The 14,910-nt window shown below is 44.1% G+C and overlaps 1 protein-coding gene across 2 annotated transcripts in view; it reads right to left on the bottom strand.

Moving 5' to 3' along the window:
* ATRN (attractin) overlaps positions 1-14,910 on the bottom strand; it is a 148,664-nt gene that overhangs the window by 75,737 nt on the left and 58,017 nt on the right. For both annotated transcript variants that reach the window (XM_090139911.1, XM_031588143.2), the window contains exons 11-19: positions 14,390-14,474; positions 11,031-11,251; positions 9,989-10,110; positions 9,058-9,196; positions 7,030-7,211; positions 5,274-5,490; positions 2,410-2,595; positions 1,305-1,538; positions 298-435 (exon numbers count right to left, since the gene is read on the bottom strand). In XM_090139911.1, coding sequence (XP_089996037.1) covers positions 298-435; positions 1,305-1,538; positions 2,410-2,595; positions 5,274-5,490; positions 7,030-7,211; positions 9,058-9,196; positions 9,989-10,110; positions 11,031-11,251; positions 14,390-14,474 — 1,524 coding nt within the window. The remainder of the gene's footprint in view (positions 1-297; positions 436-1,304; positions 1,539-2,409; positions 2,596-5,273; positions 5,491-7,029; positions 7,212-9,057; positions 9,197-9,988; positions 10,111-11,030; positions 11,252-14,389; positions 14,475-14,910) is intronic.

Below are 14,910 nucleotides of genomic sequence, written 5' to 3'. Positions count from 1 at the left end.
TAACACCATTTCTTTTCAAAACAGGATTGTCAAACACCAAAGCTAACTCATTTTTCAGTGTGGTCATTCGAAATGTACAAAGGAGGGGAAAATCATTTTAATCTTTGTGCAACACAAGTCAAAGAACTTCATCAAGCCATTTCTGTATCTTTGATTCAAAGCAGTAATGATGGTGCCTTGCCTGCAGGAAAGAAACGTATTATTGGGATATAATTTCAGTTAAGATAGAAGAGGAATGAGTAAAGAGCAATAAAACACCAAAGCATTCAGCAAAGGAAGAATTCAGGCATCACTTACGCTGGCATGTTCCTCCATTAGTAGGATCACCATAGTAGCCAGAGATACAAGTTTCACAGTGTTTGCCAGTTGTCAGATTTTCACACTTCTCACAGATGCTTTCATTTATGCACTTACTGTGCCCATTGCACTGGCAGGCTGAAGAAAACAAAAAAGGATGAGTATCTGTGCTCAAATGCAGCACTGCACACAGCAGTCTGCGACTTCTGGAGAGGCTGAATGAAACCACTTCATGCAACTTTCAAAGAGGTTCTTGCAGTTATGCTAGAGATACAGAAACTCAAAGAGAAGCGTGCACTGAAAACTTGAAATTTAAAGCAGCAAACAGAAAACTGAGCTCTAAACCACTACGTGAATATTGGACAGATGGAAATGGAAGCAGACAGAGGGATAGGTTTACAAGGATGAATGGGGAAGAGAGGTTTCAACAGCAATTCAGTAATTTTATTCTATGAACTTAGTGTCAAAAACATTATTTCAGCATCTCCCTAAGCATTACTAACAGCTAAATCAACTGTCAAAGAAAGAATCGTCTTTCTTTTTATGAAACCTTAAAATGAATATGTAAATAAAAGCTAAAAACTCAGTAAAGGTTCGAAGAAAGAGAAAAATCTCACAAGAACAACACATGGATTAGAGAAAAAGAATGAAATCACAGAATCATTAAGTTTGGAAAAGATCTCTAGGATCATCAAGTCCAATACCAACCCATCCCCATCATGCCCACTAAACCACATCCAACCACTGGAGGTTGGGATTAGATGATCTTCGAGATACTTTCCAATCCAGGCCATTTTATAACTTTATATCCTTAAGTGCCACATCTCCACATTTCTTGAAGGCAGGTCTTTAGGTAGCATATCTCTGCAGCTATTCTGGAGATAGCTCAGCTCTTCCCATCTCAAACTGTGTTCCTTTTCGTGTCTTCCAAGCTCTCCTTCTCCTTCCATTAACAGGTATGAAGCTGCTCACCCTGCATTTAACTCTGCTACGTTTTACCCACTTACCTGGACACTGGATAAAGGACCAGTTATAATTGTGCTCTCCAGCACACATGCTGACATTAAGGACAGGCTCCAAGCTTTGTTTTCCTGTTGCAGATGGGGTCGGTATCTTGACTGCACCTCGGTAGGAGCCATCAATGCATTTCCCCTTGCCAGTGTTGCTGGGATCTGTGCACCACCCACAGCCAGGCTGCTCCAGACAGTGAGAGCACGTGCAGTAGCCTGAGCAGTTTTCAGCTATTAAAAAAATTAAATAAAATCAATTTGTGACATAAGTCACCGTCTCAATACACAGGCAATGATTAAGGAGAGCCCTTTTGTGACTTAGAGTAATTTTCTCCCCAGAGTCTGTAAATATTTATTCTGATATTCAGAGCAAGAGGTATCAATTCTCTCATTGCTATCAGCATATTTATTCTAGAATCTTAATTAACAAAGGTTGAACCAAGCAGTGAATTAGGAAACAATGGAACATAAGTTAGGAAACAACCCACATAAGGCCCATCTAACCATTAAATAGCACACACTGAAATCAGAGCTGAGGGTTCCCAGCTACAGATCATCTCCACCTGATCCTCAAATTAGAAATGAGTTATCCCAAAGCAAAAGAAACAAACAAAAAAAGAAAATAATTTATTTTAAATTCAAAATTTCTACTGTGGGATATGCATAGGCAATAAATCAGAGCGTATGTGTAAACCGTAATTTGGATTTCATGATTCCACATAGAAGATACAGAAGAGCTGCAAACAGAAATTAATCACATGAAATCATGTAAGAGTTTTAATTGGAAGGGTAAGGATTCAAATAATGAAGCAAGCGCTTCTTCTGAAAAAGAAATTTGAGATTTCATTATTTGAAAGCCCAGACTATCTGCCATTGAATTTATTTGATAGTGCCCATTATCAGACCCCAATTCTCTTCAACTCTTTACATGGCACAGAGGATTCTGTAAGACTGAGCTGCACACACCAAGCTCCCAGGGCCGTGTTTTTGAAGACCTCCATGAACACAATGGTACAGGACACCCAACGAGCAGAGCTCGCTGAACCCTGTTAGCCAACACCAGACCTCTCCCACCCATTTGGAAGCCAATGCAAAGACTCACGTGGACAGCTGCTCATGGTGTACCACTCCATGCATTGCCCGTAGGGGAAGGAGGCCACGTAGGCATTGGAGTCCACACACTGCTTCATGTTGCTGCACCACATGCACTCAGAGCTGCCACTCGTGCACTCACCACACATGGTGCGCAGGGCGCAGGGCGTGCGGCACTGCTTGGCACTGTGGTTGGCTGTGGGAAGAGGAAAAAGGTCAGCTCTGAGCCAAAAACCCATAGGTAACGAACCCCTAAAGTAGGTTATGAAGACTGGAAAATAGTTCAGCATCATAAAGGTGAAATATTTCTTTGGTGGTAGAGTTCAGTGCGACAATACGTAATGGCTTATGTTGAGTCATGGAGGGTTTAGGTTGGATATTAGGAAAAATTTCTTCTTTGAAAGAATGGTGAGGTATTGGAACAGGCTGCCCAGGGAGGTGGTGGAGTCGCTGTCCCTGCAGGTGTACAAGAAAAGGGTAAAGGTGGCACTGAGGGACATGGGTTAGTGGGCATGGAAGGGATGCTTTAATGGTTGGACTTGATCTTAGAGGTCTTTTCCAACTTGAATGGTCCTATGAGTCCAGGAGATATTTAATACATTGGTAAGAGGGGTGGCCAGCAGGGACAGGGAGGTGATCATCTCCCTCTACTCTGCTCTTGTGAGGCCTCATCTGGAGAACTGTGTCCAGGTCTGGGGACCCCAGTACAAGAAAGACAGAGAGCTGTTGGAGAGGGTTCAGAGAAGAGCCACAAAGATGATCAGGGGGCTGCAGCACCTCCCCATGAAGACAGCTGAGAGAGCTGGGCTTGTTCAGCCTGGAGAAAAGAAGGCTGAGGGGTGACCTCATTGCAGCCTTTCAGTACCTGAAGGGAGCCTACAAACAGGAGGGGAATCAACTCTTTGAAAGGGTAGATAACGGCAGGACAAGGGGAAATGGTTTTATGTTGAAGAAAGGAAGATTTCAGTTGGCTGTCAGGGGCAAGTTCTTTACTATGAGAGTGGTGAGGTGCTGGAACAGCTGCCCAGAGAGGCTGTGGATGCCCCGTCCATCCCTGGAGTGTGGCAGGGGGCTTGGAGCTTCATGATCCTTGAGGTCCCTTCCAACTCCAGCCATTCTGTGATTCTATGATTCTGTAAATATCCCAAGTTGGAAGCAACCTGTAAAGATCAATGTGTCCAACTCCTGGCTCCACACAGCACCACCCAAAAATCAGACTATAAGGACTGTAAAACCATTTCACTAATTACGAGTGCTTATCCATGAGTGCTAATGATTTCAAAAGTGGTTGGAAAACAATTTAAAGATCACATTTATAACACTGCTCATCTCAACAGGTTTGTTGATGTGCTCCTTACCTGTTTACCCAATCAAAGTGTTGGGAATCAGAATCATCTAAATTGGAAAAGATGACAGGGATGGGGATTCCACCACTTCCCTGCAGTGCTTGCCAGTGCTAAACAGGGAAGGAACCCCTATTATTAACTAAGCATGCTGGGATGTGTTTTAAGTTATTTGACTGGTTTCACACACATAAAACATAATACTGAAAGCAGAACTAAGTCAGAACTGCTGGTGTGAGCCAATGCTTTATCATCAGTTTTAAGTGATTGCTCTCAGACCATAAAACCAAGTGAAAGCTTCAAACAATTCCAAAAGCTCTCAGCTAAAAGAGAAAACTTTGAGTTAGGATTCCACATTCACGATCTGCACCCTGTGCTTCTATGATGCTCAGCTTAAAATGGTGTACCTCACTTACAAATATTATAATAATAAAGTAATAAGCCAACTTTCCTAAAATTTAAAAGGCACTAATTGGTATTCAGAAATAATCAGTTATAATAACTGAGTGGAGTTAACAGACCAAACCATTTTTTAAAAAAAGATATGCAGTTCCAACAAAGCCAGAAGACTTTTCCCAAAAGCCAATAGCTTCTTTTTCAAAGTTCTCCTATCTCCAAAGCGTCTTGCCCAATTAATTTCAAACTTTGATAAAAATCCTCCTCTGGCAATGGAGCCTGGGAGGGGAGGGAGGGGACTTCAATTGGAAAGTGGCTTTTATTTATTTATTTTTAAACAGTAGATTGCTCCATACCGTAATTAACCTAAATGTCACAATCAGGTATGCAATTTAGAGAAAAATAATTAAACTCTAGTGTACTTTAAGAATTTTACAGTTAGCAATGTAAGCATAGAGTTATTTATAACTTCTAATCCCTGTGTGGAATGCCTACACAAGACACATTTTCAGAATCACTTTTCTTTGGCAAAATCATGATGTAAATGGGATAAAAAATGGGCTGATTTTTACTCTCAGGGACACATAACTACATATCAACCTACCCCCTAAGAAAGGGGAGAAGAGAAGGCTGCAAGGAGACCTGATAGCAGCATTTCAGTATCACAGAATCACAGAATTACAGAATGGCCAGGGTTGGAAGGGACCTCAAGGATCATGAATCTCCAGCCCCCCCTGCCACATGCAGGGCCACCAACCTCCTCATTTAATACTAGACCCTCAGTATCTAAAGGGGAGTTCCAGGAAAGAAGGGGACAGACTCTTTTAGCACTGCCTGTGGTGACAGAACAAGGAGAAATGGTTACAGACTTAAAGAGGGTATATTTAGGTTGGAGATAAGGAAAAAGTCTTTTGCAATAAGGGTGGTGAGCAATGGAACAGGTTGCCCAGAGAGGTAGTGGATGCCCCATCCCTGGAGACACTCAAGGACAGGCTGGATAGAGCTCTAAGCACCTGATCTAGCTGTGCATGTCCCCATTCCTTGCAGGGGAGCTGAACTAGATGACTTTTAAAGGTCTCTTCCAACTCTAAGGATTCCATGATTCTAAGGACTGTGCACTCAGAGCCAGTGTTACCTGCCCTTTCGCAGACACTGCCATTGACTTCATTGATGCACGTTGCTGCCTTCAGTCCCTGGCTGGAAGGCTCAGCCAGATAACCACAAAATCCAGCATCACTGGGTTCATCGGGGAGCCACTGGAGCAGGGTATTGGTGAAGGGTGACATGTCCTCCCAGCACCAGTATGACACGTTGATCTTCCTCAGGCCAACCCATGGAGTCAACGCTTTGGACTAGAAAAATAGAGGGGGAAAGGTATCACATAGCTTTATTTCTTTTGTGGTAAAACAAACATCACCACACAGTGCTCGTAAGAAACTTTGACAAATTTGGTGTTGTAAAAATACATGGGGGAGATACGTGTTTCTCAGTGCCATCTGGATTAAATACTACAGAGGTAGAGGAATTATCTTAGAAACAGCAATTATTATTTTTTCTTTACACTATTTTTCTATTTATCTGCATCAGGAGGAGCACAAGTAATTCACACCAGCTCACTATGAAATTAGCTGCAAGTCCCCTACACAACTTAAATGATGAAGCATACCTGCTTTACAGCTTTTCTTTAGCTACAGCTGTCCCTCCAGCAAAACCATTTCTCACATTATGATCACTTAATACCAACTAAAAAGGCTAATATTTCCATTCCTAGGGCTCACATTTTAAAGGATACCATAGCAGGAAATAATATGTACATGGAAAATGTTTTTCCTCCAATGTAAAGGAGCAAGTGCTGTTAGGGAAAGGTTGCTAATGTATCTTTAGGAATTTACATGATACTTAACCACTCCTGGAGCTGTTTTGCAGTGTCCCATGGTTTGGCTTCCTCTCCTCACTTAAAATTTAACACGCAGCCTCAAGTGAATTGACCCTTAACTTACACTGGTTCAGCTGAATCCCCTCTAAAAATCCTACACTTGTTGAAATGTCACTTGAAAAATCACAAAGGGAATCAAAGCAGGAAACGCTCGTTTCAACAGGGTAATATTTCTCTCCAGTACCTGAAGTATGCTCCTCTCTGAGAAGTACCAATCCTACTGCCTCCAGTCTGATTTTTCCTATAAAATCCTCTTACTGATTGCCAGTCCTGAGACCCAGGATGAGGAATGCTGATGTTCTCAAACCGAGCTTTCAGAGCCCCAGAGCACCACTCTTTGCTATGGTTCAAGCACCCCTCACACGACCTGCCCCGAATACCTCTGCACTTCTGCAAGTGGCTGGAAAAAAACAATATTTATTTTCCTGCTGCGTGAGGAGGGATGAATTCCAACTCACTTCTCACTGGCTCAGACAGCAAAGCACCTGCCACTAAATCAAACGTAAATAACTCCCAATAAGCCAAGCAGGTCTGCAGAGTTAAGAAGCTGACATTTGAAACAGTGCTTTCCTGAGCAGAATAAATAGCTTTAAATGCTTTATTTTAAACACCTCCGGCGCCCCCAAAGGGACCTTTATTTATAAAATACTGTGTAGATGTCACAAGAGAACCACTTGCACTCCTCTCACAGCCATGTATCCCACAAGGGAAATGTGTGTGTGATTTCATTACAGAAAGCAATACCTTTGAGGCACCGTGTATGTTTGTATTTATCTTTCCCATTTACATTCTCTACAATTTCACTTCAAAAACACCCATAGGGTATGTTGAATTTCAAAAGGAAAAATCAGTCCTTCTCAGTTAAGAGGCATGTCTGCTCCATAGAGAGCCTCAGCGAGGACTCCTCCACAGCCAGAGCTTAATTACTCAGAGGACATAAAAGAGAAGGGCTCACCGAAGACTGCATCTTCTGCAGCTCCTTCAGAACAAATTCCACCTTTTTCTGGGTGGTGAGAGAAGCCAGCGAAGCTCCACTGGACCTGCAGGACAGCTTGGCGTGATCGTAGTTCTCCTTTGCATTTGTAATTTTCAGGCAAGAGTTGCTGACCAAATGCCAGTTTGTTCCACAGATATTTTCTGAAGGAGGGAAAAGAAAAGAGTAAAACCAGAGGTGGGAGTGACTTTCACAGTGTTCTGAGTAGTGAGACATGTTCCACCAAAATGAACCCTACAACCCCATCCAAGCCAGCATGACCCACTGGCATGCTCAGAAGTACCTATGTACAAGTAACACACATAAGAAAGCTGTGTAAGGGCTCTGAAATCAAAGTCACCACTTGGTTGCTTGCAACAGGTTGACAAAGCACTTCTTTGAACATCCAACAGTGAAATCGTTTCAAAGGAAAAATGGAGAAGAACTCCTCACACTTTGCTGGAATTATTTCCCTGACTCCTTACTAACATGTTCTAGTGAGGCAATGGCATAGGTTGCCCAAGAGAGGTGGTGGATGCCCCATCCCTGAGACACTCAAGGTCAGGCAGGACGGGGCTCTGAGCACTGATGGAGCTGTGGGTGTCCCTGTTCACTGCAGGCAGTGGGACCAGATGGCCTTTAAGGGTCGCTTTCAACTCAAACTATTCTGTAAAGCTGATGTCCAGATCCAAAGTCTCGGTTTAAATTATTCTGAAAACTATCAAGAGTTGGGTTTTCAGACGGGCTTTTTACAAACATGATCACTTTGTTCCCTTCTCTACAAGCAATTAAACACATCAAATCTTTCATCTGTATCACTAAGAGAATGATGTTCTTTTCACTTTCATGGTTCTCTGATGTCTCTTCACTTATTCTCTCCCTCAGACTAGCAGAAAGCAGACCTGGACATATCCAGAGTTACCAGGGGAAGTTCCTCCTTTTTCAAGGTCCTGCCCCCGTTGTTTTTCTCTCTTTCTCTCCTATGAGAAAAGATTGAGGGAACTGGGATTGTTTAGCTTGGAGAAGAGAAGGCTCTGGGGAAACTTCATTGCAGCCTTCCAACACTTGAAGGGATCATATAAACAGGAGGGGGAATGGCTGTTCATGAGGGTGGATAGTGATAGGACAAGGGGGAATGGTTTTAAACTGAGACAGGGGAGGTTTAGGTTAGATATCAGGAGGAGGTTTTTCACACAGAGGGTGGTGATGCACTGGAACAGGTTGCCCAAGGAGGTTGTGGATGCCCCATCCCTGCAGGCATTCAAGGCCAGGCTGGATGTGGCTCTGGGCAGCCTGGGCTGCTGGTTGGTGACCCTGCACATAGCAGGGGGTTGGAACTGGATGATCATTGTGGCCCTTTTCAACGCAGGCCACTCTATGATACTTCGATTCTATGATATTTTGTTAACTGTGTAAGTCAATCTCTGAAGATGCTATGATTCTCTCCTAGTTACTGGGAAAAAAAAAATCCTTTCTGTGGAGAAGCCTAATAAACAACTGCTATGAGCTCCCACTGGAAACATGCTAATAAGAAAATATTCCTTATGCACTTAGGTGTTATTTGCCTAACACGTCCAGTATGTGACACTCTGCTTTTGCACAATTCTAGTTTCTAAAATCAAATGGCATGCATTATTAAACCTAATGCCTCACCGAAGCCTATTATATCAACAGTGCTGCTTTCATCAAATGAAAAGAGAGAGAGATGAAATGCAGGCTAATAATTATACAAATGATTACACCGCTCTTCAGACAATTGGGACTGAAAAATATTCCATCAGACTTTCTAAATTTACTTGAAATAGAGTTTCATGCCAAAATTGGGTTGATTAAAAAACACTATTCCTATATAGCAGTAAACTGTCACCCAGTTAGGAGTTTTGTTTTAAGCACAAACAAAAGACACAAGAAAAAAAGAAAATCAACCAAAAAAGAAGAACGAACATTGCAACCACTACTTCTGGATTGGGTGAATGTGGAGCTGCTTACACAACCTCAAGCAATACCTACCTGGTAAAGCAATGCACTCCTGATTCCTTGGTTCCCACTGACAGTTCTGATCCATGGCACAGCTTTTACAGCTTGTCCTTTTGTTACAGTAATAGGCAGGGTTATCCTTAGGACAATTCTCATAAGCAGTAATGGGAACCTAAAATAAATTGCACCAATGAGGCTTCCCATCCAAATAACATCAGTTTGTAACAGTCATAAAGACTAGCATGCTCAGCTTCACATTTCAGATCTACAAGACAATCTATATGTGGAAACACTGCAGTGTGCATTCAGGATATTCCCCCAGGCTAGCACTTTCCTCCTTAAAGCTGTTCCCTGTAGGGGTAGGGCTTAGGTAGGGGTAGGGTTTTTTTCTAGGGCTCTAACAGCAAACCCAAATGGCTTTGAGCCATACTGAATAACTACATCACCCTGACAGTAAAAGCTTCATCTCTTCCCCTCTGCCCTTAGGCATCAATAGGACAAGGGAGAATGGTTTTAAACTGAGACAGGGGAGGTTTAGGTTGGATATTAGGAGGAAGTTTTTCTCTCAGAGGGTGGTGATGCACTGGAACAGGTTGCCCAAGGAGGTTGTGGATGCCCCATCCCTGCAGGCATTCAAGGCCAGGCTGGATGTGGCTCTGGGCAGCCTGGGCTGCTGGTTGGTGACCCTGCACATAGCAGGGGGTTGGAACTGGATGATCATTGTGGTCCTTTTCAACCCAGGCCATTCTATGATTCTATGATGATGATGATCCTCCTCATTTCAGGATTGAGGAGTCCCACAAAGAGCCCTCAGACCCACACAAAAGATTCAAGGGTGTGAGCAGTTCAGAGGCACAAAAGCACAGGAAATAACAAAACGATGGGGGTCATCGTGCTGCCAGATGAAGACAATTGTTATTTCAAAGGCAAAATGTAAACTACAGAAGCATTAGAGAGACTTTACCTGTTCCTCTGTGCAGTTGTTATGCATTGAAATACACTGGTCGGTGCACCACTGACAGTTGTTTGTGTTTGCTGTACAGCTATAGCAGTCTGTAATCTGATCACATTTTTCATTGTCTACAACTATTAAAGAAAAAAACCTGCATGACCAAAAACAGGCATTTCCTGACAGAGCTCTAAGAACTTGATTACATACAGCAAAAGATACAACCAAACAGTAGCGCCTGGAGATTTCCTCTTATCACCCAGTTAGTAAATGGGATTCTTTCTTTTGACTCAACGGAGGGAGAACTGCATTCATCAAATTAACTTTTAGTGCCCAGGTAGCAATCAAAACTCAACAGCAGAAAACACACTGAGACACTGAGGCCCACCAGCAGCAATGGGGCACGTATGTTCCATCAATGCACAGGCAAACCCTGCCAGAGGACGCTTCCCAAGGACAGGGAAATCTCCCACTGCAGGCCCATTTTGCTGAAAGCCTGCCCTTCAATTATGTTCAGCATTTTCATGCAAAGCTTGAACTTTCCACTTCATCTTTCCAATTGCTTATCGCCTGTGTTTTGTGAGAATTTATTGTACATTCAGAGCCCATCAAAGCAGTGTCCCTTTACATCAATTTCTTTTAAATAATTAAAGGCTGCAATCTATTACAGAATCGAGGTTCATGTAATTCAATTCAGAGCAATGAACGCATTGGGATAAAGTGTTGAAAAGTTGTTAAAAAGTTATCATATGAAGAACACAGGAATCAGACCTTAAAAATAATGCTCTTTTTCTATGCCCCAACCCAGATAAGAGTGTAGAAGGTGACAGAAAGCACTTAAACCACTTATCCTGCTTTCTCAGGGTAACACAGCAGACCCAGGTCCTCCTCCCTCACCTCACAGTGAACAGAAAGCTCTCACAAGGTCAAAACTCAGGGTCAGCACCTACAGAGCAACAACCCTGATGCCATCTGCGTGGGGTGGGACCATACATACAAACAACACCGGAGAAAAAAGCTGATGAGGAAAGGGAAATAGGAAGGATGCGGCACATACCTGGCTTGGCAGGACAATCCTCAAGGACCTTTTGCTGTTGCTGCACTGTGGCCATTTCCCAGGGCACGCAGCCAGGCCGGGCAGGAGCCCATACACAGCGCACACCGGGCCCTGCGTGCATGCAGGCAGTCTTGTTAGTAAAAGCCTCACATCTCTCTGGTGTGTACTTCAGGATGTCGCTCAGCAGGAGGCTGTTGAAGCCTCCGAATATATACATGGTGCTGGAGAAAATGCAAGTAAAGAAACGTTTCTCCTCAACATCTTTTTCAGTGGCGCGGACATAGTGAGACTGAGTTTACTCTCGGGAAGTTTGCTGATGTCACTAAGCTGAGAGGTGCAATTCATAGAATCGTTAAGGTTGGCAAAGACCTCTAAGATCATTTAGTACCATCCTGACCCACCCCCACCATGCCCACCGACCACATCACAGAATCACAGAATTGCCAGGGTTGGAAGGGACCTCAAGGATCATGAATCTCCAACGCCCCTGCCACACGCAGGGCCACCAACCATTCCACCTAATGCTAGACCAAACTGCCCAGGGCCCCATCCAACCTGGCTTTGAACACCTCCAGGGACGGGGCATCCACAGCCTCTCTGGGCAGCTGTTCCAGCACCTCACCACTCTCTCTGTAAAGAATTTCCCCCTGACGTCCAACCTAAATCTCCCTTCCCTCAACTTAAAACCATTTCCCCTTGTCCTGCTGTCACTCACCCTTTCAAAGAATTGATTCCCCTCCTGTTTGTGGGCTCCCTTCAGATACTGAAAGGCTGCAATGAGGTCACCCCGCAGCCTTCTTTTCTCCAGGCTGAACAAGCCCAGCTCTTTCAGCCTGTCCTCATAGGGGAGGTGCTCCAGTGCCCTGATCATCTTTGTGGCCCTCCTCTGGACCCTCTCCAACAACTCCCTGTCTTTCTTGTATTGGGGGCTCCATCCCTCAGTATTGTGGCACATCCCTCAGTGCCACATCTCCATGGTTCTGGAACACTCCAGGAACCCCACCACTCCCTTGGCAGCTGTGCCAGTGCCTGACCATTCTTTTGGAGAACAAATTTCCCTTAGTATCCAACCTGACCCTCCAGTGGTGCAACTTGAGGCCATTACCTCTCATCTTACTGCTGTTATCTGGGAGAGGAAGCCTTCTGATACAACATGATGCCATCCAGACAGACCTGGACAGGCTCAAAATGTGGGTCCATGAGAGCTGAATGAGAATCAACAAGGGCAAGGTCCTGCACTTGGGTTGGAGCAATCCCAGATATGTTTACAGCCTGGGAGAAGAACTCATTGACAACAGTCCTGCAGAGAAAAACTTGCGGCTCCTGATGGATAAGAAGTTGGCTGTGTACCAGTGCTTACAGCCTGGAAGGCTAACAGTACCCTGGGCTGCATCAGCAGAGGGGTGGCACAGGGCAGGGAAGGGACTGTCCTGTCTGCACTGCCCTTGTGAGGCCTCCAGCACAAGAAGGACAGCGAGCTGTTGGAGCAGGTCCAGGAGGCCATGAGGATGCTCAGAGCGTTAGAGATCTGCTATGGAGGGGGGCTGAGAGCTGGGGGTGTTCAGCCTGGAGAAGAGAAGGATTTGGGGAGAACTCACTGAGTCCTTCCAGTACTTAAAGGGAATTTACAAACACAAGGGAGAGTGATTTTTTACACAGTCTGAAAGTGACAGGACAAGGGGAAATGGCTTTAAACTAAAGGAGGAGAGAGAACATCTGACATGTTAGGAGGAAATTCTTTACTCACTGGGTGGTGAGGCCCTGGCACTACTGCCCAGAGCTGTGGGTGAACCATCCCTGGAGATGCCCAAGGCCAGGGATGAGCCCTGGGCAGCCTGAGCTGGTGGGGGACACCCAGCCCAGTGATGGAGGAGCATTAAGGTCCTTCCAACCCAACTACTCTGTGATTCTATCCAAAATTATGCCACAATTCTGTGTGATACCTGATTAATGTGACCATATAATAAAATGCTGCAGGATTTGTAAAATCCTGTAAAAACAGAGTCAAGAAAGGGAAGAAGGCTGACACAGGGGAGACAGTATTGCACCATTAAACCAGCAGTCAGGAACTGTGACAAAACAATTCAATGCTGCCACATACTGCCGCACTGCTGCGACAAAACCACAGATATTTTTATGGCTGTTATCAACTGAGCAGAGATCCATTTCCCCTCTCATGTTTTGAGGGGGGAAAAAGATGTTTCGTTTTCTTTTTTTTAAACCTCCCATAACATCACAACTGCTTCAGGCACAACATCAAGTTTCAGTGGTTACACAAAAACACAGCTCAAAAAAAAAAACCACCTGTGCATCAATGTTTGTAAACTTATATTCAATGAGATAGCACAGAAGAGTTTCTGCAACTGAGCAGAAGTTTTGTATGAATAAGAAACAATTGTTAGCATTATTTTCATCCTATTTCAGAAGAGAATTAATGCAGAGGCTTCATTTCTCTTGATGGGAGCAAACAGATAGCTGGTAATCAGTGTACACTGAAACAGGTATAGTGAGATTTCCAGAAACAAAAGTATCTGTTTGAAAGCACACATTCATTTTAAAGTCAGTATTCTCAAACTGGCTTAAGCTGTGCTTTAAATAATGTTACTGATTTAGAAATACTGTACTCAAAGGGACAGGGAACCAGAATGGAAGACTCCTCAGAAATACCACATCCCTGAAGACGACCTCAAACTGAGCTCTGCAGAGCCAAGCACAGCAACAGCTGTTCACCTCAAGGTGTGGATATCATTACAGTGATATAATGCTTAACAGCAGGAATCTCATATATGATTTCACCTAATTACTGCACATCACGTCACTGGTAAAGAGCGACACAGGATATGCTGTGGAAACTAAAACATGGGCAATTTGGAAACTAAAACACAGGCAATTTAGAAACCACAAGGGAAAATATGAATTTGGGCATACGAATGGTCAACGTGACTAAATAAGGGCAGAAAGAAAGAAAAAACATGAGAAAACGATTTCTGAATGAATGAACATTTCTCAGATTCTCTCTTGGTCTTCTCCTCCCCAGGCTGAACAGACCCACATCACTCAGCCTTTCCTCATACAAGAGATGCTCCAAGCCCTTCATCACCTTTGTGGCCCTTTACTGGACTCCTTCTTGGAGATCCCTGCCTTTTTGGAACTGGGAAGATGCATTAATAGAAGCACTAATAGAAACAGGTGCTTGCTGAAGACACCAAAAGAGGAGAGATCTGAGAACTTCAGCAGATTTGACACTGAATCTCACATCTCCAGTCTCAGTGCCCTTAACTATACATACATATGCACAAATGTGCACCAATGTACTGAAATGGTCCTGAGCTATGAAAAACACTTGTTTGGATTCTTACCTGTTGTACAGCACTGCAGAATGTCCAAACCTGTTCACATCATGATGGAGACCTGGGCGAGGAAGAACGGACCACTTGTTGCAGGCTAGGATTAAAGAGAGGAGATGATTAGCTGCAGGAAATGATTCTGCCTCTACCCAAAACACAAATCTCTCAAGTCAAATGGGGCAGCTGATAAAAACACTGCAGTATCTGCTCTGTGCATGGCCAAACACTCTCATCCTTGCCCCAGCAGACAGAAGGGGAAAGGAAGGGTGTCATTGTTCTGCACCACCATCTGAACAGTCCAGTTTTGTGGTCCTGTGTGGCATAGATTAACAACTGTTTACGAGCATGGATAGTGATAGGACAAGGGGGAATGGTTTTAAACTGAGACAGGGGAGGTTTAGGTTAGATATCAGGAGGAAGTTTTTCACACAGAGGGTGGTGAAGCACTGGAACAGGTTGCCCAAGGAGGCTGTGGATGCCCCATCCCTGCAGGCATCCAAGGCCAGGCTGGATGTGGCTCTGGGCAGCCTGGG

The sequence above is a fragment of the Phasianus colchicus genome, chromosome 4 (genome assembly GCF_987193195.1).
Source record: "Phasianus colchicus chromosome 4, bPhaCol1.hap1.1, whole genome shotgun sequence".
Lineage (NCBI taxonomy): Eukaryota > Metazoa > Chordata > Aves > Galliformes > Phasianidae > Phasianus > Phasianus colchicus.
Note: the sequence above shows the minus strand (reverse complement) of the source record. Positions and strands in the feature narration are given on the sequence as shown.